The 23,888-nt window shown below is 48.0% G+C and overlaps 1 protein-coding gene across 1 annotated transcript in view; it reads right to left on the reverse strand.

The window, feature by feature from the left end:
- VGlut (Vesicular glutamate transporter) overlaps positions 1-23,888 on the reverse strand; it is a 191,002-nt gene that overhangs the window by 160,809 nt on the left and 6,305 nt on the right. The window contains exon 2 of the mRNA XM_071682119.1: positions 6,619-7,070. Within this exon, the coding sequence (XP_071538220.1) occupies positions 6,619-6,689 (71 nt within the window). The 5' untranslated portion in view covers positions 6,690-7,070. The remainder of the gene's footprint in view (positions 1-6,618; positions 7,071-23,888) is intronic.

The raw sequence follows: 23,888 nt of genomic DNA on the forward strand, positions 1-23,888 counted from the left end.
CAACTCAATTTCCACCACCCCACCGAAGATACACACATTAGAAACCACACTCCCTAGACCAACACGCGTCACACTCTCCAGCTTACACTCTGGACATCACCAGCCACTAACACACTATAGAATCATTGCCACATATCCTAAGACTCGCCATATCCCAGTATCATACAGAAGACACAGAGCACTTACTAAACTGCTCTGCACTACCTGTACACAGACGCACACGCAACATCACAACACTTTATAAACCGCGGATCCGACCAGTGGAGTCCTTCAGGAGCCTCAGTATATATACGGGAAGAAACAAAACTGTCAAACTAGAAATATACCTGGAAGTTTATGGAAGAAAAATGATTCTAAAGTATTCTTGTTGTAGCAGGAGCGTGTACGTATACGTGGGGAGTCGTTACACAAGGCATGGGAAGAGGAGTGGCTGACGGCAGGTCATGAGACACACAACTGTATCACCTGCAGGAAAACATCCAGAACAACAGCAGCAGAACATCAACATAATATACGTACGTACGATGAGCTCTACGCGCTAACCCCGACTCTGGTACACCCTCCATGTACATACTCTCTCTCTCTCTCTCTCTCTCTCTCTCTCTCTCTCTCTCTCTCTCTCTCTCTCTCTCTCTCTCTCAGTCATAAATTCTTCCTGGGGTCACTGTCGGCACCGGATCCTCCGCCGGGCAGATAAGCTCCCCTGGGAGGGCCAGATAAGAGGATAGGTTACAGTGTTGTAAAGGACTCTGTCATTTGTTTCATCTCCCGTCAATATCATACTTGTGGCCATCTGCCAAGAAGGAAGTCTTGCACCTACTGCCTGCAGAGAGCACAGAGCTGGGGAGGTACGGAGCTGGTGAGGTATAGAGCTGGGGAGGTGCGGAACTGGGGAGGTACAGAGATGGAGAGGTGCGGAGCTGGGGAGGTACGAAGCTGGGGAGGTACGGAGCTGGTGAGGTACAGAGCTGGGGAGGTGGGGAGGTGCGGAGCTGGGGAGGTACAGAGATGGAGAGGTGCGGAACTGGGGAGGTACGGAGCTGGGGAGGTACAGAGCTGGAGAGGTACGTAGCTGGGAAGGTACTTCTGTTTCTATGTGAGGATCTCGAATATCTTGGTTTGACATGCTTCCTGTAGGTTCGGTGCGATATCTGCAGCCTTACTGCCCTCCGTCTTCCCCGCTGGAAGTCTTAAAGTCTCACAATATTACCGTAATATCCTCACTGTGTTGACATGTGTAGTTCATCACGTCTTAAAGTCTCACAATATTACCATAATATCCTCAATGTGTTGACATGTGTAGTTCATCACGTATATCTTTATACGTCGCTTACGTGTAGGTTCTTGAGCCTCTCGTGGTGACTGATGTGTTCCATTCCCGTCAGTTCGTTTCTGAAGTGTTTCTGTATTGTCTGTGTGTGTGTGTGTGTGTTATGTCAGCGTCCACACAACACAGCTGGCCTCAGTCTCACATCTTATGTAAACAATAGTAAACAATGTCATACACTCTCGTGAGTACAGTTGTCATAATCACATCATTCATCAACTTACTTTACCAATTTTATCACATCAATTTGCTGTTTGAATTCCATCTTATTGACGATGACTGAGATCTTTTCATTCTTCTACACTGTTTTATGTATTTCGTTCTCGGGTCTGTGTAGGGCGCAAGTCACCGATATATTTCGTTCTCGGGTCTGTGTAGGGCGCAAGTCACCGATATATTTCGTTCTCGGGTTTGTGTAAGGCGCAAGTCACCGATATATTTCGTTCTCGGGTTTGTGTAAGGCGCAAGTCACCGATATATTTCGTTCTCGGGTCTGTGTAAGGCGCAAGTCACCGATATATTTCGTTCTCGGGTCTGTGTAAGGCGCAAGTCACCGATATATTTCGTTCTCGGGATTGTGTAAGGCGCAAGTCACCGATATATTCTTAACGTACCAGCACATCATTTCCTCAGGGTTTTCTTCTTCAGATTCCATGAACCGCTTTTCTGCCCATCATTTAACTATATACAAGACTTCTGCCATCTTTTCTTGGTCATTTTCTGATGCTAACATTTAACTCAAACATCTGATTAAGTATCCCACACTTCTCTCTTACTGTCTCATGTTGTTATTATCAACATTATTGAAGGTAATTCTGTTCCATAATGTATCCTCCTCACAACATTTTCCTCGATGTTCTCTTTGCATATTCAAGTTTTCTCCCATCAATCTTTCCAGTTAAATATTTCTATTCAAATAAATTGTCAAATGTTTCATCAAAACAGAGAAGCATCGTCCATTGTCCTTGTATCATCTTCATATAATAATAAGTCCAGGTTGACCCTCGTGTAGCAGACTTTGTTTATCAAGTGTTACAACTTGTGTTTCTTTATAACATTCTCTCACAGACTTGTCACGTGTGATGTCAGACTGTGGTCTATATTGCTGGTATAAGTTTACATCTTTCTTTCTTCACTGGTGTTGCACGAGCCATCTTATGAAGACCTGATGCTGCTGATGTTTTCATCTTACCATCTGTCTGCCTATTGTCAGCTGGTGAGACTCAGGTCTCTAGGTCTCGTGATGTAATGTCTTTCTCTGATATCTAATATCTGTAATGATGTTATCATCTTCGTGATTAAATATTTTACGACCCACTGACAGACAGACACACAGACAGACACACAGACAGACAGACAAAAAGAAAGAGTAAAGCGGATGGGGGAATATGGGACGGTGAGGATGAATGAATCACATCTTAAGACATCACTACCAACACTTCCATCACTACTTCCATCACTATCAACACTTCCATCACTACCAACACTTCCATCACTACCAACACTTGCATCACTACTTCCATCACTACCAACACTTCCATCACTACTAACACTTCCATCATTACTTCCATCACTACCGACACTTCCACTACACCCACATTATATTGTTTTCCTAACTTACCATCAGAATATATCACATGTTGTACGTGGCTATACTGCCAACCTGCTAAGTTATTCCTCAGTCGTGTACGTACGTACCCCAGGCACGTCCCACGTACCTGACCGCAAACCTCTGACTGCCGTGGTCTGACCAGTTCACCTCAGTGACGAGTGGGTCGCTAACAAGACTCCCAGCTACATGGGAGGTGAGGTTGTCGGGCTTCTCCCCGACGGGGAGGACGTGGGAGGTGAGGTTGTCGGGCTTCTCCCCGACGGGGAGGACGTGGGAGGTGAGGTGAGGTTGTAGCGCCTCTCCTGGTGAGCCAGTTATAATCATCTCTGATAATGGCCATGTTGGGCTCTACCACACCTTCAGCGTGACCTTCAACCTGACCTTTAAGAGTCAGGTTAATGATGACGTCATCAGAGGCAGGTTTGTGCGGCCATGATGGTGTGGCCGTGTGTGTGTTGACCCAGGAACCCACACATCACTCTGCTTCACCTTCCACACGCCATGTGTACTGGTAGGAGTCCTCGTGAAGTCCTGATCATCCTGCAGGAGGAGGAGTAGGACCAACCCTTCACTGCACAACCTCCCTCCCTCCCTCCATCCTCCCCAGGTGACGGACATGAACAATTTTCGTCAGGCTGCATCACCGCCTCACCACCGTCATATTTTGGCCGCAGTACTGGAGGGGCGGGGGCACTACAGTCCTCCAGCCCTGCTCCAGTATGGCTGTAACTCCCCGGGATAAAGAGGCGAGAATGATCCATACAGAGCCACGCCATAACCCGTATCAGCCGAAGGATCGTCAAATTGGAGTGAGTCTAGAGGGAATACTCATCAAAGCGGCCGACCGCTGCCTCATCAGCGGCGGACCCGCACGGGGACGGGACGAGACGGGACGGGACGGGACAGGAAGAGTGGACAGGACGGGTAACGAGAAAGTAAAAAGATAGTGAAGGAAGGAGATGATGTTGGTGGGTGGGGAGTGTAGGTGGCTGGGTTGGTGAGAGAGGGAGGGACATCATGCCTGCAGAGCCACACATGAAACACTTGGTCGGTCCTCACACACCTCACCCACCAGCGCCTGGGGTCTCCTGCCTTCATGACTCCTACCCTGGCCTACACCCACACCCGAGGGGGACCTCCGTGTCATGAGTCACACCCGCGAGACTGCCTCGTCAAGCACTCCTCAACCGTCGACACAAATTACATATTTGTCTGCCACTCAGACGGCGACATTGATTACCTGCAGGTAAGCCGGCACAGGTAATAACCGCGCTAATTACAATCATCAAGAAAGACATGTTCTCTGGCGAGGGTGGCTGCCAGCGAGGCGCCTCATCATCTTACCTACCGGTGCTCAGCGGTACGACCCCATACCCTACATCTTGAGGGTCGTATCCTCCTGCTCAACATGTCAACATCTTCAGTATTCTTATTTACCTCATTGTGACTGAGGATAAACCATTGTGACTGAAGGAAAACCTACTGTGACTGAATAAGCCATTGTGACTGTTGGTAAGTTTGTGTGACCCGAGCCATACACAATGAACGCCACTGGTCTAGTACACCACAAGTGTTGACCAGCTGGACAACACCTGTGGTGTGGAGGCAGAAGCACCATAAATGTTGACTGTGTCGCTTGATAACTGTGGAGCCGCCTGTGTCTAACCTCCTTCAGAAGGTGGTCACTCAACGAGGTAACTTTCAGTAGAAAATGAACGTATTCATCCAGATGTTCCTCCTGCAGGACCCGGGGAAGTGTTGAGTGAAGCGGGAGACGACCACACCAACAAGGTGGAGGGAAGGAGGGATCCACCGCTGGTTACCAAACATCAATGATACAAACATCTTCCACACGGGATCCCCTCAACATGATACACACACGTGACCTCTGACAACAAGAGGCAGCAGTAACCCACCACACTACCTGAAGAAATACAAACACGTCGCCCAAGCCAATCCTCTCCCTCAACACCTGTCACTAACATGTGATTCCAACATCTGTACATTACGGTGTATCATTCCATCTGTACAATGTTATCTCACTTACTGTGGACGAGGCTACGTGGCCCAGCCTTCCCTTGCATCTTGGCACACTACCTGTATCAGTCGACCATTGGCCTCTTATGGCTCTTCATCCCACTGTTGCAACTTGACGCACAGCTCCAGTGTTTCCTGACACCATCATACACACGACGATTGTCTCAACCAAGTAACACCAGGTCATCTGTGTCTTCCTCGAGAAGTGTCTCATACTATACTTTACTACGATGTTATGGTGCCACACACAGCATTCCGACACGCCATCTTGCTACCATATTCGACACCATTTATTCTATGAACCACACACCACCATCCGTCAGGCCAAGGACTATACCACCACACACACCCCACATCCAACCACCCGAACCATACCCACCCGTCCGTACCACACCCACCCGTCCGTACCACACTCACCCGTCCGTACCACACTCACCCGTCCGTACCACACTCACCCGTCCGTACCACACTCACCCGTCCGTACCACACCCACTCTTACCACAGTCCTCAGCAACAATATACAACTTTGATAGCACACACACACACACACACACACACACACACACACGCGCGCGCGCGCACACACACACACACACACACACACACACACACACACACACACACACACACACACACACACACACACACACACACACAGCGATGGTCAGTTACATTTTGAGCTGCTGGAGATCGGTAGCATGACGCAGCAGCAGCAGCTCCTGCGTCAAGCTACTTGTGGTGATTACAAACCCGCGACACAACTGATGTAGATAATGCCATACAACAGACATAACTGAGTCTGAGGCTTCAGTAATAACGTACAAGGTGACGACACTTGGTGCCTCACAGTAATTCCTCCTCCACCAGCGTTCCCTGGCCCATCATCTTATCATCATCTCGGAAGTCACAAAAATAACACAGACATATCATCATCATCAGGAGGATAATGATAATCATGGAAGTGATAATGATAATCATGGAAGTGATAATGATAATCATGGAAGTGATAATGATAATCATGGAAGTGATAATGATAATCATGGAAGTGATAATGATAATCATGGAAGTGATAATGATAATCATGGAAGTGATAATGATAATCATGGAAGTGATAATGATAATCATGGAAGTGATAATGATAATCATGGAAGTGATAATGATAATCATGGAAGTGATAAATAGTGATGAATGTTGGTGCTCCCTGTGACCAGCTTATGATATGTGACCAGTAACAGGTGTAACACAATGTTATCAACACACATGAAATGAATGTGTGGTCCAGGAGCTGGCCCAGCGCCTCATGCACCACCACACATCCTCTTACTGGTACAACTTCAGTTTACACATTTCACTACATCATATATGGATGGTCACCAACAACTTTTGTTATAGAAGTTTGGTAACAACTTCGCGCGCTCATCATCTACACATTCCAATCTTGGCACCTGACCCTTTTATTGCTTTATATTTTCTTTTTCCTTGTCTCCTACACAGTAACAGTGTGATGTAGGTAGTGACAACATGAGATGGAACATACCGGGACCACACTGACAACATGAGGCTCAGCAGGGGCGGGTTGTAGGTAGTGACAACATGAGATGGAACATACCGTGACCACACTGACAACATGAGAGCGACCTACCTGATGTTGAAGCGTTCTCTGACCTCCTTCGCCCGGTCCTTGAAGGCGATGAGCGCGTCCAAGCCTGGCATGTTGCTGCTCCCACCTCCTGCACTGCTTCAACACTGGGCCAGGTGTCTCACCACCAACACTACAGGTGTTCCTTCACTCACTGGTCTCTGCCCGCCATGGGTTCACTTTTCCTTCCTTCTGAGCACACATGCAACACTGGTGCACTCTGAGTACACCTGCAACACTGGTGCACTCTAAGTACACCTGCAACACTGGTGCACTCTCACACTGCCCAGGACCCTGGCGTGCCTCAGCCCTCAGCAGCGTCACCCGGCCAGCAGATGTGGGGGCCGTCCAAGATGGTGTCTTGTGTTGCGTTGGGCCCTACCTAGGACTGGCTCTGGCCTCAGGGGCGGCACGTGGACCTCGGCAGGGGAGCTGGCCTGACGGAGGCAGCTCACCTGCAGACACACACCAGACAAACCCGTTACTGTGGTTATCCTTCTATATTCTAACAACAAACATAATGTTTACATATACATTTATATATATATTATAACTAGTATTACTCTCAGGACCAACATTATACATCTTCCATACAAACTGTGACACTGTCGTCATACTAAGTCACTTGGCCTGATGGTGTTGATTCCAGCATTATGGCAAACACCACAGCTTCCCGCTAGTAACACCACAGCTTCCCGCTAGTAACACCACAGCTTCCCGCTAGTAACACCACAGTTCCCCGCTAGTAACACCACAGTTCCCCGCTAGTAACACCACAGTTCCCCGCTAGTAACACCACAGTTCCCCGCTAGTAACACCACAGTTTCCCGCTAGTAACACCACAGCTTCCCGCTAGTAACACCACAGCTTCCCGCTAGTAACACCACAGCTTCCCGCTAGTAACACCACAGCTTCCCGCTAGTAACACCACAGCTTCCCGCTAGTAACACCACAGCTTCCCGCTAGTAACACCACAGCTTCCCGCTAGTAACACCACAGCTTCCCGCTAGTAACACCACAGCTTCCCGCTAGTAACACCACAGCTTCCCCGCTAGTAACACCACAGTTCCCCGCTAGTAACACCACAGTTCCCCGCTAGTAACACCACAGCTTCCCGCTAGTAACACCACAGCTTCCCGCTAGTAACACCACAGTTCCCCGCTAGTAACACCACAGTTCCCCGCTAGTAACACCACAGTTCCCCGCTAGTAACACCACAGCTTCCCGCTAGTAACACCACAGTTCCCCGCTAGTAACACCACAGCTTCCCGCTAGTAACACCACAGCTTCCCGCTAGTAACACCACAGCTTCCCGCTAGTAACACCACAGTTCCCCGCTAGTAACACCACAGCTTCCCGCTAGTAACACCACAGTTCCCCGCTAGTAACACCACAGCTTCCCGCTAGTAACACCACAGCTTCCCGCTAGTAACACCACAGCTTCCCGCTAGTAACACCACAGTTCCCCGCTAGTAACACCACAGCTTCCCGCTAGTAACACCACAGTTCCCCGCTAGTAACACCACAGCTTCCCGCTAGTAACACCACAGCTTCCCGCTAGTAACACCACAGCTTCCCGCTAGTAACACCACAGTTCCCCGCTAGTAACACCACAGCTTCCCGCTAGTAACACCACAGCTTCCCGCTAGTAACACCACAGCTTCCCGCTAGTAACACCACAGCTTCCCGCTAGTAACACCACAGCTTCCCGCTAGTAACACCACAGCTTCCCGCTAGTAACACCACAGCTTCCCGCTAGTAACACCACAGCTTCCCGCTAGTAACACCACAGCTTCCCGCTAGTAACACCACAGCTTCCCGCTAGTAACACCACAGTTCCCCGCTAGTAACACCACAGCTTCCCGCTAGTAACACCACAGCTTCCCGCTAGTAACACCACAGTTCCCCGCTAGTAACACCACAGTTCCCCGCTAGTAACACCACAGTTCCCCGCTAGTAACACCACAGCTTCCCGCTAGTAACACCACAGTTCCCCGCTAGTAACACCACAGCTTCCCGCTAGTAACACCACAGCTTCCCGCTAGTAACACCACAGTTCCCCGCTAGTAACACCACAGTTCCCCGCTAGTAACACCACAGTTCCCCGCTAGTAACACCACAGCTTCCCGCTAGTAACACCACAGTTCCCCGCTAGTAACACCACAGTTCCCCGCTAGTAACACCACAGTTCCCCGCTAGTAACACCACAGCTTCCCGCTAGTAACACCACAGTTCCCCGCTAGTAACACCACAGTTCCCCGCTAGTAACACCACAGTTCCCCGCTAGTAACACCACAGCTTCCCGCTAGTAACACCACAGTTCCCCGCTAGTAACACCACAGCTTCCCGCTAGTAAGACCACAGTTTCCCGCTAGTAACACCACAGTTCCCCGCTAGTAACACCACAGCTTCCCGCTAGTAACACCACAGCTTCCCGCTAGTAACACTACAGCTTCCCGCTAGTAACATACCACGTCATGTACCACAAGTCTCAACAATACAAAGGTAATAACCACTAATACATCCCCCCCCCCCCCATCACACACACACACACACACACACACACACACACACACACACACATACACACACATTTTCTCATTATCTCAGTGTGGGCAGTAATGTGGGCAGCAGTGTGGGCAGCAGCAAAATGTATGTGTGTATAAACGACACGTAAATATGACGATAAGTACACATGTACATATATCCGCATGTATGTACACATGTCATGTACGTATATCCACATGTATGTACACGTCATGTACGTATATCCGATGTATATACACATTTCATGTATGTATATCAGTCAGTAATCATGTATGTATATATGTATACATACATAACTTGCTTATCCAGTACCGCAAACCATGAAGAACATCACAGATAAAGTGTGTTCCATCCTCGTAACAAGCAAACCCACCATGACACGTGACGTATCCTAAATATTCCTGGACCACAACTTGATGTTGTAGCAACACTTTATCATCAGTCATTGTGGTGTAGTTCTGTCCGTCAATAATGATTCATATTGACGATATCAACTACAACGTATCACGCGTGCAAGCGTTGATAGCGAGGCGACCTACCGCTCTTGTGTGGCAGAGCACAGCGTCCCCGCGCCCGAGACAGCTACTGCAGCTTCATACTGGAGCACACCAGCAGCAGGGCAGTCATGGAATAATCATTATGATAAAAACTTGTGTTGTTATCACGTATCACTCAGCGACCCGGTATGTAAGACGGATCATCACTAAGACTGTACAGCCTTCAGAGAGGCGTAACAGAGGCCATGATTAATATTACCATGAGGAGATTATAATGATGATCATTACCCTGCAGCCAAGCCAGCCCCTCACCGCGAGACTGGCGCCTCCCGGCACCAGGTGATGTGATGTGACCAGTGTTGTGGCGGGAGGAAGCCTGGTGGTGATCGTGTATGAGCCACATGATAGTCAACAACAATATAATCATCATTTGAAGATCTACCATGCAAGACACGTGAGGAGCAGCAGCAGCAGCAGGAGTAGGAGGAGGGGAGTGGCTGGTGGTCGCGCCTCACACAGGTGGTGATGGCGTAACGCGAGGAAGGACGTACCACAGAACTCCATTAATGAAGACGAAAGTTTTTCCAGAGATCAGATCTGACGTAGTGTGTCCAGAGGAAGGCAAGAAAGACTCTACCACAATCAACAGAGCTGAGTTACAGGTAAAGGTTAGACACCACTTAACTTGTGGCACCGGTTACATCACCATAATAGTAAACTGTAACACAAAAGCGTAAAGATGGAAGAACCAGAAACTGTAACGCGAAGGAAAATGGTGGATGAAGAGAATGAATAAATCCTGGATGTGTGAGTGTAGCCACACCAGCTCACAAGCTTAAAGTCTCGTGTGGTAATAGAGACAGGATGGGAAGTGGGGGGTGATGGGTGTAGAACCCCCTCCTGTATAGTATAATTATCAACAGCTAAATGATGACATGAATAAACTACATATTTGTCTTCTTAAATCATAATTGTCAACTTATATATGCACAAACAAACACCACAACCACTTCGTACAATTAGATCTACGATAAACAACACGACAGAAAGATGATTTACATTACGTAAAGTAGCGACCCAGGACCACACAGCCGGTCCCCCGTCACTACTGGTGATGATGGAAGGAGACAACACTCACACACACACACACACACACACACACACACACACACACACACACACACACACATTGAGGAGGCTGTGTGTGTGTGTGTGTGTGTGTGTGTGTGTGTGTGTGTGTGTGTGTGTGTGTGTAACAGCACAAAGAACAACGACCAGGTGGAGGTTTTCTGCGCCACCATCTCCTCACACTGGACCAGCCAGACTCGTGTGTGACCCATGTACTACAGTGTGTCGCACAGCTACGTGTCATGATGGCAGGTATACTCTCAAGTATTACAATAACTTCTAATAAGAGAATACAATTAAGTGAGACCAATATAAAGAAAAATATAAAAAATAGTTTGGACTCCACGAAATATGGAAAACAAGACAGCACAGAAGATCTGATTACGCCAGAGGTTCGGGAGGGACCAACATACCCTCATGAGGAAGACCTTGTGGCCAGAAGCAAGATGAAGACAGCGAGTGTAGCAGAGAATGAGAACAACATGAGGCTGGAGGTGGGGCGTGAGGAACCACGCTCATTATTACAGGGCAACATGATGCATGCATGACACACTTCTGGAAACACGAATAATGATGTTCTCATGCAGTACGGCAGAGTGTGACGACACAACCACAGTGTGAGTGATGAGGCTGCCGGGGAGTGTGAGGATGGAAGTGTGAGGCCACACAGTGAGTGTTGTAATGAGTGAAGTGTAGAGTAGGGAGGAGGAGAGGGACACGGACCTGTAGCAGACCAGCAGGACGAGGACTGGTGGCTGGGCTGGGCAGGCACACACACACACTGGACCTGTGTGGGACGGAGACAGACCCCAGCCAACCAGACAAACAGAGAGAATGACAGGCAGACAGAGGAAGATATGAGACAATATTATGATTAAGCAACTGAGATAGAATAAGACAAACTATTAATATGAAATAGAAATAGAATCATATAATTAGCATAGCAGCAAGCCAGGTGGTGAGGCCCAGCACAAATGGTGAAGAATGTGACGAACTTTGGTAAAGGGAGACAGACAGGAAGAACGTGACAGAAAAGTGAAGATACATTAAATGCTACATATGAGAGTAGAGTCATCATAACAACGAATGAAAGAGAGTTATCAAGACATAAGAGAGAAAGATTATACAACCAAAGACGACAGGAAAGACATAATAGAGGGAAGATGGCACCGCACTGAGAGACAGAGGGGAGACGGTAATAAAGAGGGGAGAGGAGGTGATGGAGGGGAGAGGAGGTGATGCAGGGGAAATACTGTATTAATGAGAAAATAAAGAGTTCATGGAGAGGACATCGGTACGTACAGATAAAGCGAGTCATTAATGATGATCATGAGAGTGAGGCTACTGGAGATGATCATGAGAGTGAGGCTACTGGAGATGATCATGAGAGTGAGGCTACTGGAGATGATCATGAGAGTGAGGCTACTGGAGATGATCATGAGAGTGAGGCTACTGGAGATGATCATGAGAGTGAGGCTACTGGAGATGATCATGAGAGTGAGGCTACTGGAGATGATCATGAGAGTGAGGCTACTGGAGATGATCATGAGAGTGAGGCTACTGGAGATGATCATGAGAGTGAGGCTACTGGAGATGATCATGAGAGTGAGGCTACTGGAGATGATCATGAGAGTGAGGCTACTGGAGATGATCATGAGAGTGAGGCTACTGGAGATGATCATGAGAGTGAGGCTACTGGAGATGATCATGAGAGTGAGGCTACTGGAGATGATCATGAGAGTGAGGCTACTGGAGATGATCATGAGAGTGAGGCTACTGGAGATGATCATGAGAGTGAGGCTACTGGAGATGATCATGAGAGTGAGGCTACTGGAGATGATCATGAGAGTGAGGCTACTGGAGATGATCATGAGAGTGAGGCTACTGGAGATGATCATGAGAGTGAGGCTACTGGAGATGATCATGAGAGTGAGGCTACTGGAGATGATCATGAGAGTGAGGCTACTGGAGATGATCATGAGAGTGAGGCTACTGGAGATGATCATGAGAGTGAGGCTACTGGAGATGATCATGAGAGTGAGGCTACTGGAGATGATCATGAGAGTGAGGCTACTGGAGATGAGGGAGCGGTGAGGGAGGGAGCGGTCACCAGGCAACCCCCGGAATGCGGACCTACACTGCTGCCATCATATTGCTCCCCTCCCTCACTACACCATCATATTGCTCCCCTCCCTCACTACACCATCATATTGCTCCCCTCCCTCACTACACCATCATATTGCTCCCCTCCCTCACTACACCATCATATTGCTCCCCTCCCTCACTACACCATCATATTGCTCCCCTCCCTCACTACACCATCATATTGCTCCCCTCCCTCACTACACCATCATATTGCTCCCCTCCCTCACTACACCATCATATTGCTCCCCTCCCTCACTACACCATCATATTGCTCCCCTCCCTCACTACACCATCATATTGCTCCCCTCCCTCACTACACCATCATATTGCTCCCCTCCCTCACTACACCATCATATTGCTCCCCTCCCTCACTACACCATCATATTGCTCCCCTCCCTCACTACACCATCATATTGCTCCCCTCCCTCACTACACCATCATATTGCTCCCCTCCCTCACTACACCATCATATTGCTCCCCTCCCTCACTACACCATCATATTGCTCCCCTCCCTCACTACACCATCATATTGCTCCCCTCCCTCACTACACCATCATATTGCTCCCCTCCCTCACTACACCATCATATTGCTCCCCCCCCCTCACTACACCATCATATTGCTCCCCTCCCTCACTACACCATCATATTGCTCCCCTCCCTCACTACACCATCATATTGCTCCCCTCCCTCACTACACCATCATATTGCTCCCCTCCCTCACTACACCATCATATTGCTCCCCTCCCTCACTACACCATCATATTGCTCCCCTCCCTCACTACACCATCATATTGCTCCCCTCCCTCACTACACCATCATATTGCTCCCCTCCCTCACTACACCATCATATTGCTCCCCTCCCTCACTACACCATCATATTGCTCCCCTCCCTCACTACACCATCATATTGCTCCCCTCCCTCACTACACCATCATATTGCTCCCCTCCCTCACTACACCATCATATTGCTCCCCTCCCTCACTACACCATCATATTGCTCCCCTCCCTCACTACACCATCATATTGCTCCCCTCCCTCACTACACCATCATATTGCTCCCCTCCCTCACTACACCATCATATTGCTCCCCTCCCTCACTACACCATCATATTGCTCCCCTCCCTCACTACACCATCATATTGCTCCCCTCCCTCACTACACCATCATATTGCTCCCCTCCCTCACTACACCATCATATTGCTCCCCTCCCTCACTACACCATCATATTGCTCCCCTCCCTCACTACACCATCATATTGCTCCCCTCCCTCACTACACCATCATATTGCTCCCCTCCCTCACTACACCATCATATTGCTCCCCTCCCTCACTACACCATCATATTGCTCCCCTCCCTCACTACACCATCATATTGCTCCCCTCCCTCACTACACCATCATATTGCTCCCCTCCCTCACTACACCATCATATTGCTCCCCTCCCTCACTACACCATCATATTGCTCCCCTCCCTCACTACACCATCATATTGCTCCCCTCCCTCACTACACCATCATATTGCTCCCCTCCCTCACTACACCATCATATTGCTCCCCTCCCTCACTACACCATCATATTGCTCCCCTCCCTCACTACACCATCATATTGCTCCCCTCCCTCACTACACCATCATATTGCTCCCCTCCCTCACTACACCATCATATTGCTCCCCTCCCTCACTACACCATCATATTGCTCCCCTCCCTCACTACACCATCATATTGCTCCCCTCCCTCACTACACCATCATATTGCTCCCCTCCCTCACTACACCATCATATTGCTCCCCTCCCTCACTACACCATCATATTGCTCCCCTCCCTCACTACACCATCATATTGCTCCCCTCCCTCACTACACCATCATATTGCTCCCCTCCCTCACTACACCATCATATTGCTCCCCTCCCTCACTACACCATCATATTGCTCCCCTCCCTCACTACACCATCATATTGCTCCCCTCCCTCACTACACCATCATATTGCTCCCCTCCCTCACTACACCATCATATTGCTCCCCTCCCTCACTACACCATCATATTGCTCCCCTCCCTCACTACACCATCATATTGCTCCCCTCCCTCACTACACCATCATATTGCTCCCCTCCCTCACTACACCATCATATTGCTCCCCTCCCTCACTACACCATCATATTGCTCCCCTCCCTCACTACACCATCATATTGCTCCCCTCCCTCACTACACCATCATATTGCTCCCCTCCCTCACTACACCATCATATTGCTCCCCTCCCTCACTACACCATCATATTGCTCCCCTCCCTCACTACACCATCATATTGCTCCCCTCCCTCACTACACCATCATATTGCTCCCCTCCCTCACTACACCATCATATTGCTCCCCTCCCTCACTACACCATCATATTGCTCCCCTCCCTCACTACACCATCATATTGCTCCCCTCCCTCACTACACCATCATATTGCTCCCCTCCCTCACTACACCATCATATTGCTCCCCTCCCTCACTACACCATCATATTGCTCCCCTCCCTCACTACACCATCATAATGCTCCCCTCCCTCACTACACCATCATATTGCTCCCCTCCCTCACTACACCATCATATTGCTCCCCTCCCTCACTACACCATCATATTGCTCCCCTCCCTCACTACACCATCATATTGCTCCCCTCCCTCACTACACCATCATATTGCTCCCCTCCCTCACTACACCATCATATTGCTCCCCTCCCTCACTACACCATCATATTGCTCCCCTCCCTCACTACACCATCATATTGCTCCCCTCCCTCACTACACCATCATATTGCTCCCCTCCCTCACTACACCATCATATTGCTCCCCTCCCTCACTACACCATCATATTGCTCCCCTCCCTCACTACACCATCATATTGCTCCCCTCCCTCACTACACCATCATATTGCTCCCCTCCCTCACTACACCATCATATTGCTCCCCTCCCTCACTACACCATCATATTGCTCCCCTCCCTCACTACACCATCATATTGCTTCCCCTCCCTCACTACACCATCATATTGCTCCCCTCCCTCACTACACCATCATATGCTCCCCTCCCTCACTACACCATCATATTGCTCCCCTCCCTCACTACACCATCATATTGCTCCCCTCCCTCACTACACCATCATATTGCTCCCCTCCCTCACTACACCATCATATTGCTCCCCTCCCTCACTACACCATCATATTGCTCCCCTCCCTCACTACACCATCATATTGCTCCCCTCCCTCACTACACCATCATATTGCTCCCCTCCCTCACTACACCATCATATTGCTCCCCTCCCTCACTACACCATCATATTGCTCCCCTCCCTCACTACACCATCATATTGCTCCCCTCCCTCACTACACCATCATATTGCTCCCCTCCCTCACTACACCATCATATTGCTCCCCTCCCTCACTACACCATCATATTGCTCCCCTCCCTCACTACACCATCATATTGCTCCCCTCCCTCACTACACCATCATATTGCTCCCCTCCCTCACTACACCATCATATTGCTCCCCTCCCTCACTACACCATCATATTGCTCCCCTCCCTCACTACACCATCATATTGCTCCCCTCCCTCACTACACCATCATATTGCTCCCCTCCCTCACTACACCATCATATTGCTCCCCTCCCTCACTACACCATCATATTGCTCCCCTCCCTCACTACACCATCATATTGCTCCCCTCCCTCACTACACCATCATATTGCTCCCCTCCCTCACTACACCATCATATTGCTCCCCTCCCTCACTACACCATCATATTGCTCCCCTCCCTCACTACACCATCATATTGCTCCCCTCCCTCACTACTCCAACCTATTGCTTCCTCCCTCACTACTCCATCATTCCTTCTTTACTTGCCTCACTCTCCACCACCACCACCACCACTTCATCCACGCCTGATGGTTTATGATGTGGTTGTAATGTGTTGTTCCACCATCACGTGTACAACCATCTACCTCGCTGCAACACTCCCACAACAGTATACAGAAACCCGGGAACTTTACAAGTTAGAAGTCATGATAACTACAGTTTCTGAGGTAGACATTTATAGAAGATCAAATATATTCAGAGTAATATTGTTTTATAAACAAGGTATGCAGATGTTGTGTACCACTACGAAGATAATATTGGAGGTGTTATGTGATGACCACGACGTGGGACCTGGTCACATATAGCGTCTCCCTAACCTCCAGCACTGCCTTACTCCTGGGTTGATGCTCTTTAATCAAGACATAACATCCTGGTCTCACCAACTCTGGTGATAAGTTATCATTCATAGTATCTATCCACCTTGCTCTTATCAGCCTGGCTTGTCATTACTTTCGTCTCAGTAAACACGTGACGAAGAGTTTCCTCTACAGCCCTACCTGTGTGGCCCCAGCCTCGATGAAATGCAGGTCATCTTTGGCAACCCGCGCCCACCACCACAACACTGCATTATAAACCTTGTTAACCAACTTCCTGACATTACCAATCCCCCTGGACTCTACTTAACCTACCATCACAGCCACACACTAGCCCCCGGAGCCACTCACACCTCTCCTACGGCTTCTCTTACACTTAGTGTTAAGCAGGCTGGAGGATGCGAGGATCTACAACCAGATACATTACCTGGCATCATTACCAGGTGACCACCAGGCAACACACCACACCTCTCAACTGTGTCGTACATCAATAATAATAATAATAACAATGATAATAATAATGATAATAATAATAACAATAATAATAACAATAATTGATAATAATGATAATGATAATGATAATAATAATAATAATAATAATAATAATAATAATAATAATAATAATAATAATAATAATAATAATAATAAGAAGAAGAAGAAGAAGAAGAAGAATGACCGGTTTATCGTCACCAGCGGAAGACTCAATAAACAGATTAAATATATGCAACGGAATGACTCGGGATGTAAGAAAATGGGGAACGTGACACAAAATGTGTTTACTGTAGATGGAAGGTTGATGTTCAGCTGTTGTTGATGATGTGCACAGTGGGTGGGATGGGTTGTGGCTGGACGACCTTGATGTGTTTGTGGTGCTGGACTGTAACTCGGGGACAAGGGATCTCAGGTATCAGGTGATGGTGGCGAGATTGGTTCAGCAGTTTCTCGAACTGTTGGATGAGGAAGGAATGACAGCTGCCGGGAGCTGGGGGTTGTGGTAGTCGCTCCCTGACAGATGATGTAAGAGTGACCGAGGGTGATGATCTTCCCTGCCCTGCTCTGTAGGATATGTAATTAAGGAAGACGAAGCGGAGGAGGCATGGCCGTGTTTGGGAAGTATGAAAATATTGGAGATTTTCTTGCGTTAAACAGAGGGGGTTCAAGTGTCTTGAGTGAGTCTACGGTCGATGTAAAGACGATAACTGGAGACTTGATGACGTGTTTCCTTCAGCTGAGGTTATCATCCACAGTAACACGGAAAACCTTGGTGAACTGGACTACCTGGAGGGTGGCGGGCGGGGACTACAGGTGAGACCAGGTTAGGTCCTGATGTGGTTGATGTTGACATGATTAGCAGACCCGGGTCAATGCTCGAAGCCATCCTAGCCCAGCCTGGATGACCATGTAGTCGTCGATACTCAGGACAAAGCCATCAACGTACTTACATCGAACATGACATCCTCTACTAGACTCAGGGACACACAAGAGCCCCAGCTCTACGTCCTGAGGCACACCACGACGGCCACGCAGCAGTTACTCCTCACATTACCTCTGCACCTCCTCTCCAGTCCAACACGTACTGTGTTAATGTTGTATGTGTAGTCCACCTTTTCATCATGTTCTCTCCAAGGTCACCTCTGGTTCCCATGCCTCTCACTACCTCCTCCTCCTCTTCCTCCCCACCTCCTCCATCAACCAGGACCAAAACAAACGTGGCACCGGCCCACCCACACCACGTCACGTGGGTCTGCAGGAGGAACGTGTCAGGGGACGATCCATACCACACTCTCCACATTAAAGAGTTCTCGTCCAGGGTGACCGCGTCAAGCCTTCGGTAATCCCCGTCAAGCACTCTTACTGTACGACTTAAAGTTGTCTGTCTGGCTGACTGTGTTGCCGGGGTGACCCCGCCCCTCTGGGTGTGGTGATAGAGGTGACCCCGCCCTCTGGGTGTGGAGGTAGGGGTGACCCCGCCCTCTAGGTACCAGGGTGACTAGCTACACACAGTGTACGTTTGTATGTCAGACCACAGGATGAGCATCATCAATAACTCCAGCATGACGTCACATGACAATCTCTGGCCCCTCATGCACATCTCACCACCTCACATCATGACCAAACTAAAACTGGTCAACTACGTATAAATGAAACTTTCAAAGAAATAAAAATACATTTTCTTCAATGGTTCACGTGTGTTAGGAGACGGGTTCACGTGTGTTAGGAGACGGGTTCACGTGTGTTAGGAGACGGGTTCACGTGTGTTAGGAGACGGGTTCACGTGTGTTAGGAGACGGGTTCACGTGTGTTAGGAGACGGGTTTGAATATTCTACATAATGGTTAGGTTAGGTTATCATGTCCTCACGATGGTTCAGACATCTCGACCACCACAGAGCCGGACCAGCCGTTGGCTCTGACTCGGCCACTGAAACATCCTTCGTGTGACACGAGGAAATCAGTCCACTGGACGTAACAACCTGACAGATCAGTTAGATTGTCAAAGTTCAGTCTGAACCAACCAGGTGACCAGCGCAACACAGGTCAGGCATGTGCAAACATCATGAGCTGGTGCATAGTGAGGGAGATGAAGTAGTACCTACATAGGTAACAGAGAAGAGATACATTATTAACCACACAAATAACAACAGATATACAGACAAAATCACAGTTATAGCAGCGGGTACATAGATATCTGGAGAAAGAAACAACCTGGATAACTATAGATACATAGATATCTGGAGATAGAAACAACCTGGATAACTATAGATACATAGATATCTGGAGATAGAAACAACCTGGATAACTATAGATACATAGATATCTGGAGATAGAAACAACCTGGATAATTATAGATACACAGCACATTTTCCAGTATATTGTGTAGCAGGTGTGCTGAGGACAACGCCGCTACACTACCTCAACACACTGTCTTCTGTGACGAAATATAGAACCTTCAAGTGTGCTGACCTCCACCAGGCTGCCGGGGAGGGAAGGATCATGTACACCCCAGCTGTACACTAGGCTGCCGGGGAGGGAAGGATCATGTACATCCCAGGTGGTTCCTCACCAACACAGGGAAGTATGCTGATATGCAGCCGTGTACGTAGAGGGAGAGAAGGCATGTGTAAGCCACATTACCTTAGTCTTATTTGAAATATAAAGAATCATGAAACGGAAAAAGGAAAGACAAGGGAAAGTATTTACGAATCTTCGTAGAAGGTTAAAAACCTGACTTTTGACATTTGTCACGTCATAGTTATAGGGAAAGTCATGAGAGGGTAGAGAGTTGCAGCGCTTCGACGTGTAGGGAAAGAAGCAGGTATCAAAGCGTCCCACCCTTGAGTTGCCAACAGCCACACAGCATTCATGCGATGCGTGGTCTGGCTAATGGTGGGGGCACACAAGCAGCCAGCTCTCAGAACAAAAAGCAAAGTAATACCTATAGAAGAGGGGAAGTAAACCAACATTGCGGCGTAGGGGAAGGGGGACAAGTTTAGAAGTTAGCCGGGGACAGTTTATAAGTCGGACCGCCTCCGACTCATCTCTGTCAAGTAAGGATACCAAGCTAGAACCACCCCAGATGTGAGAGCAGTACTTCATACAAGGACGAATAAATCCCTTGTACAAACGGAGCAACTGTTCAGAAGAGAAGTTTCGACATCTAAACACGACATCCAGTTTCTTAGAGGCAGACTTAACTATTACCGTAATGTGGGGTTTTCAAGAAAAGGTGGATGTTACAGTAATACCAAGTACGTTTATTGAGTCAAGAGGTGTAATTACAGAACCGTGAAAGGAGAGAAGAGAGTGATGAAGAGTTTTCGATAGGGAGATGAGTAGAAACTGGGTCTTAGAGGCATTAAACTTAACTAGATTTCGTCTACCCCACTGAGATATCCTATCCAAGTCTGAGTTTATTGAGGAAGATGTGTCAAGACGAGATGCAGATCGAGTGAGACAAGAGGGAGCAGAACTGAAGGATGTGGATGAAAGCAGTGTTGAGTCGTCAGCGTATGAGTGTATTGGATTATTTGTGGAGGAGAGGAAATGGTTGAATAAAAGGAGAAAATGTGTAGGGGACAGAACAGAACTTTGAGGGACGCTGCTGTTGATTGAGAAAAGAGGGGAGGCTGATCCGTCAACAACCAGAGATAGATATGCCAGACAAGAAGCTAGATATGAAGAAGCAAAGTGAGGGAGGGAAGCCAAAAGAGGGGAGCTTAGAGGTGAGACCCCCATGCCACACCCTGTCAAACTCCTTGGATATGTCGAGGACAACTACACTCGACTCCCCAAAATCTTTCAGGGATGATGACCATACATTAGTAAGACAGGAAACAATATCACCAGTGGATCTCGCCTTACGGAAGCCATACTGGTGATCAGAGAGAAGACTGTGTTTTTCGAGACGTTTAAGGATGAGAGTTGAGGAGGGATTCAAAGACTTTGGAAATGGTGGATGTGAAAACAACAGGACGATAGTTAGAGGGGTCAGAACGCTCACCTTTCTTAGGGATGGGATGTATCAATCAATGTATGCTTCCATGGCGAAGGAACAGAGTAGACGAGCAAGCACAAGGTGCAGGTTCAGCGGTACACTCTTTCAGTACACTGGGATGGATGCCATCAAGCCCATAAGCCTTGCTTGTGTCCACAGAGACAAGCACTTCTCGGACAGTCCGAAAAGAGATTACGGGAAGAGGCATAGGGGTAGTAAGAGGCGCATCAGGGGATGAAGTCATCCAAGGTGAAGCTAGAGTTGAAATGGAAACCATAGAGTGTTGCTTTGTCTACGGGAGTGAGTTATAGTACCGTCAGAAAGGAAAAGTGAAGGAAAGGTAGAGCGACAGAAGTTAGAGAGATGCCCTTAGCTAAAGACCAGAAAGACCTATCAGTGAATGACAAGGACAGGTGATCACACTTCCTTTAAATAAAGAAACGCTTCGCCTCACGGGTACGTGCTTGCAACGATTACGTGAACTTATGAAAGCTTATGATGAGTATAATCAACCCTGCTTATGATGAGTATGATTAACCCTGCTTATGTTAAGTATAATTAACCCTGCTTATGATAAGTATAATCAACCTTGTTTATGATAAAATATAACAACTCTGGTTCCGTGGATTCGCCACCATCTCGCTAGAAAACCTCAAACCGTTCTCAATAAACCCGTCCCTCTCCGGAAACCTCCCCTAACACGTTCCAATACAACTTAGTCACTTAAGAAATATCGCTCTTTGTCTGTAAACACCACTTTCGAAAATTATTTTCACTTTAATCTTTAGATAAGCTTTATCTTTAACATTACTTCCTCAAAGAACATCTCGTCCCTCACCATTCATAAACTTGTCCCTCCTCCAAATACTGTACGCACCTCTTGACAAATATTTTTTCTCTTAGACATCGTTTCTCTCCTCGGAAACATATTCTCTCTAATGAAAGCCAGGTGAAACCTGCCTCTCTGAATAGTAATTCCTATCAAGTTTAGGACGTCCCTTGTCCGACACCTGGGTTGAGGACGTTCCCTGTTCGACGCCCAGCAGCTCACTACGAACCCAACCTTGGATGTCGACGACAACCCCAGCAGTTCACAACACTAACAAGCGTGACTGTAGTACTACACATTACAGTCCATCATTAGTTATCTTACGTTTTTGGAGACGTACCAAAGTTAGGTTAATAACAACATGGAGGTGACGCTAGTGGGTGGGTGGAAGAGGAGCATCAGCCAGGGTCGGGGAAGAGTGGTGGAACACAGGACTGGAGGAGCCATCACGTCGGGCACCATACCAAGGTAATGCTGCCACCACATCATCCCCACATAACCTCAGTATGATAGACACTACCCGGGGCAGCAGCAGCAGCCACATCTCCCTCTCATGTCTCCTGATCATAGTGTCTCCATATTGTGCCCCAACACCTCACACCTTCTCTCCCACCCTGCCTTATAGTGACCGCCCATCCGTCCCTCTTCTCCACCAGAGACCCGCACCAGGGAGGCTGCACTGTCCAGAACCATCACGTGTGTCTCTACATCTAGACACCAGAGAGAAGTATCATGACATTACCCTACAACACCGCCACTACAAGAGGCACCAGATCCTGCACCACGTCATATCACTAAAACACAAGTCATCCTACATGATGTAGGATATCTCAAAATGATTACTCCTACATTCTTAATAGTATATATCCTACAACACTCCAGATGATCTACAATGCAGATATCATACATGACAAAAGATATTCTCGCACAAAATGTAGCCTAAAGAACAGAATTATCCTACAACCGACCGGACATCCTACAACATACCACATACTCATCATCAGGTTTCTAACAAGATGTTTCATACCCAACAACAACATAGCCAGAAAATTGGCAGCACAAGATATACATCATCGTACACTACACGTTATCCTGTACGACACAAGATGTACAACATTACATTAGATAATCTACAAGATGTGAGGTGTTCTGCAGCACGCTAGATATTTTTGCAGCTTATCCTGCATAAATTAGATATCCCTTAAAACAACAGGATTCTACATCACAACAGATATCCTACGGTGCATGAGATATCCTCTTTGATGACATCAGATATGCCGTTATCCTACACAGTATTCAGCGCTGTAAGGTACTGATATCATACTATAAGGCACTGACATCATATACGGTAGACATCATCTACGGTACTGTCCAAAACACACCAGATAAAGAAAGAACATCCTACAAGGGCATGACATAACATCCTACAA

Source organism: Panulirus ornatus, chromosome 34 (assembly GCF_036320965.1).
Source record: "Panulirus ornatus isolate Po-2019 chromosome 34, ASM3632096v1, whole genome shotgun sequence".
NCBI classification, from domain to species: domain Eukaryota; kingdom Metazoa; phylum Arthropoda; class Malacostraca; order Decapoda; family Palinuridae; genus Panulirus; species Panulirus ornatus.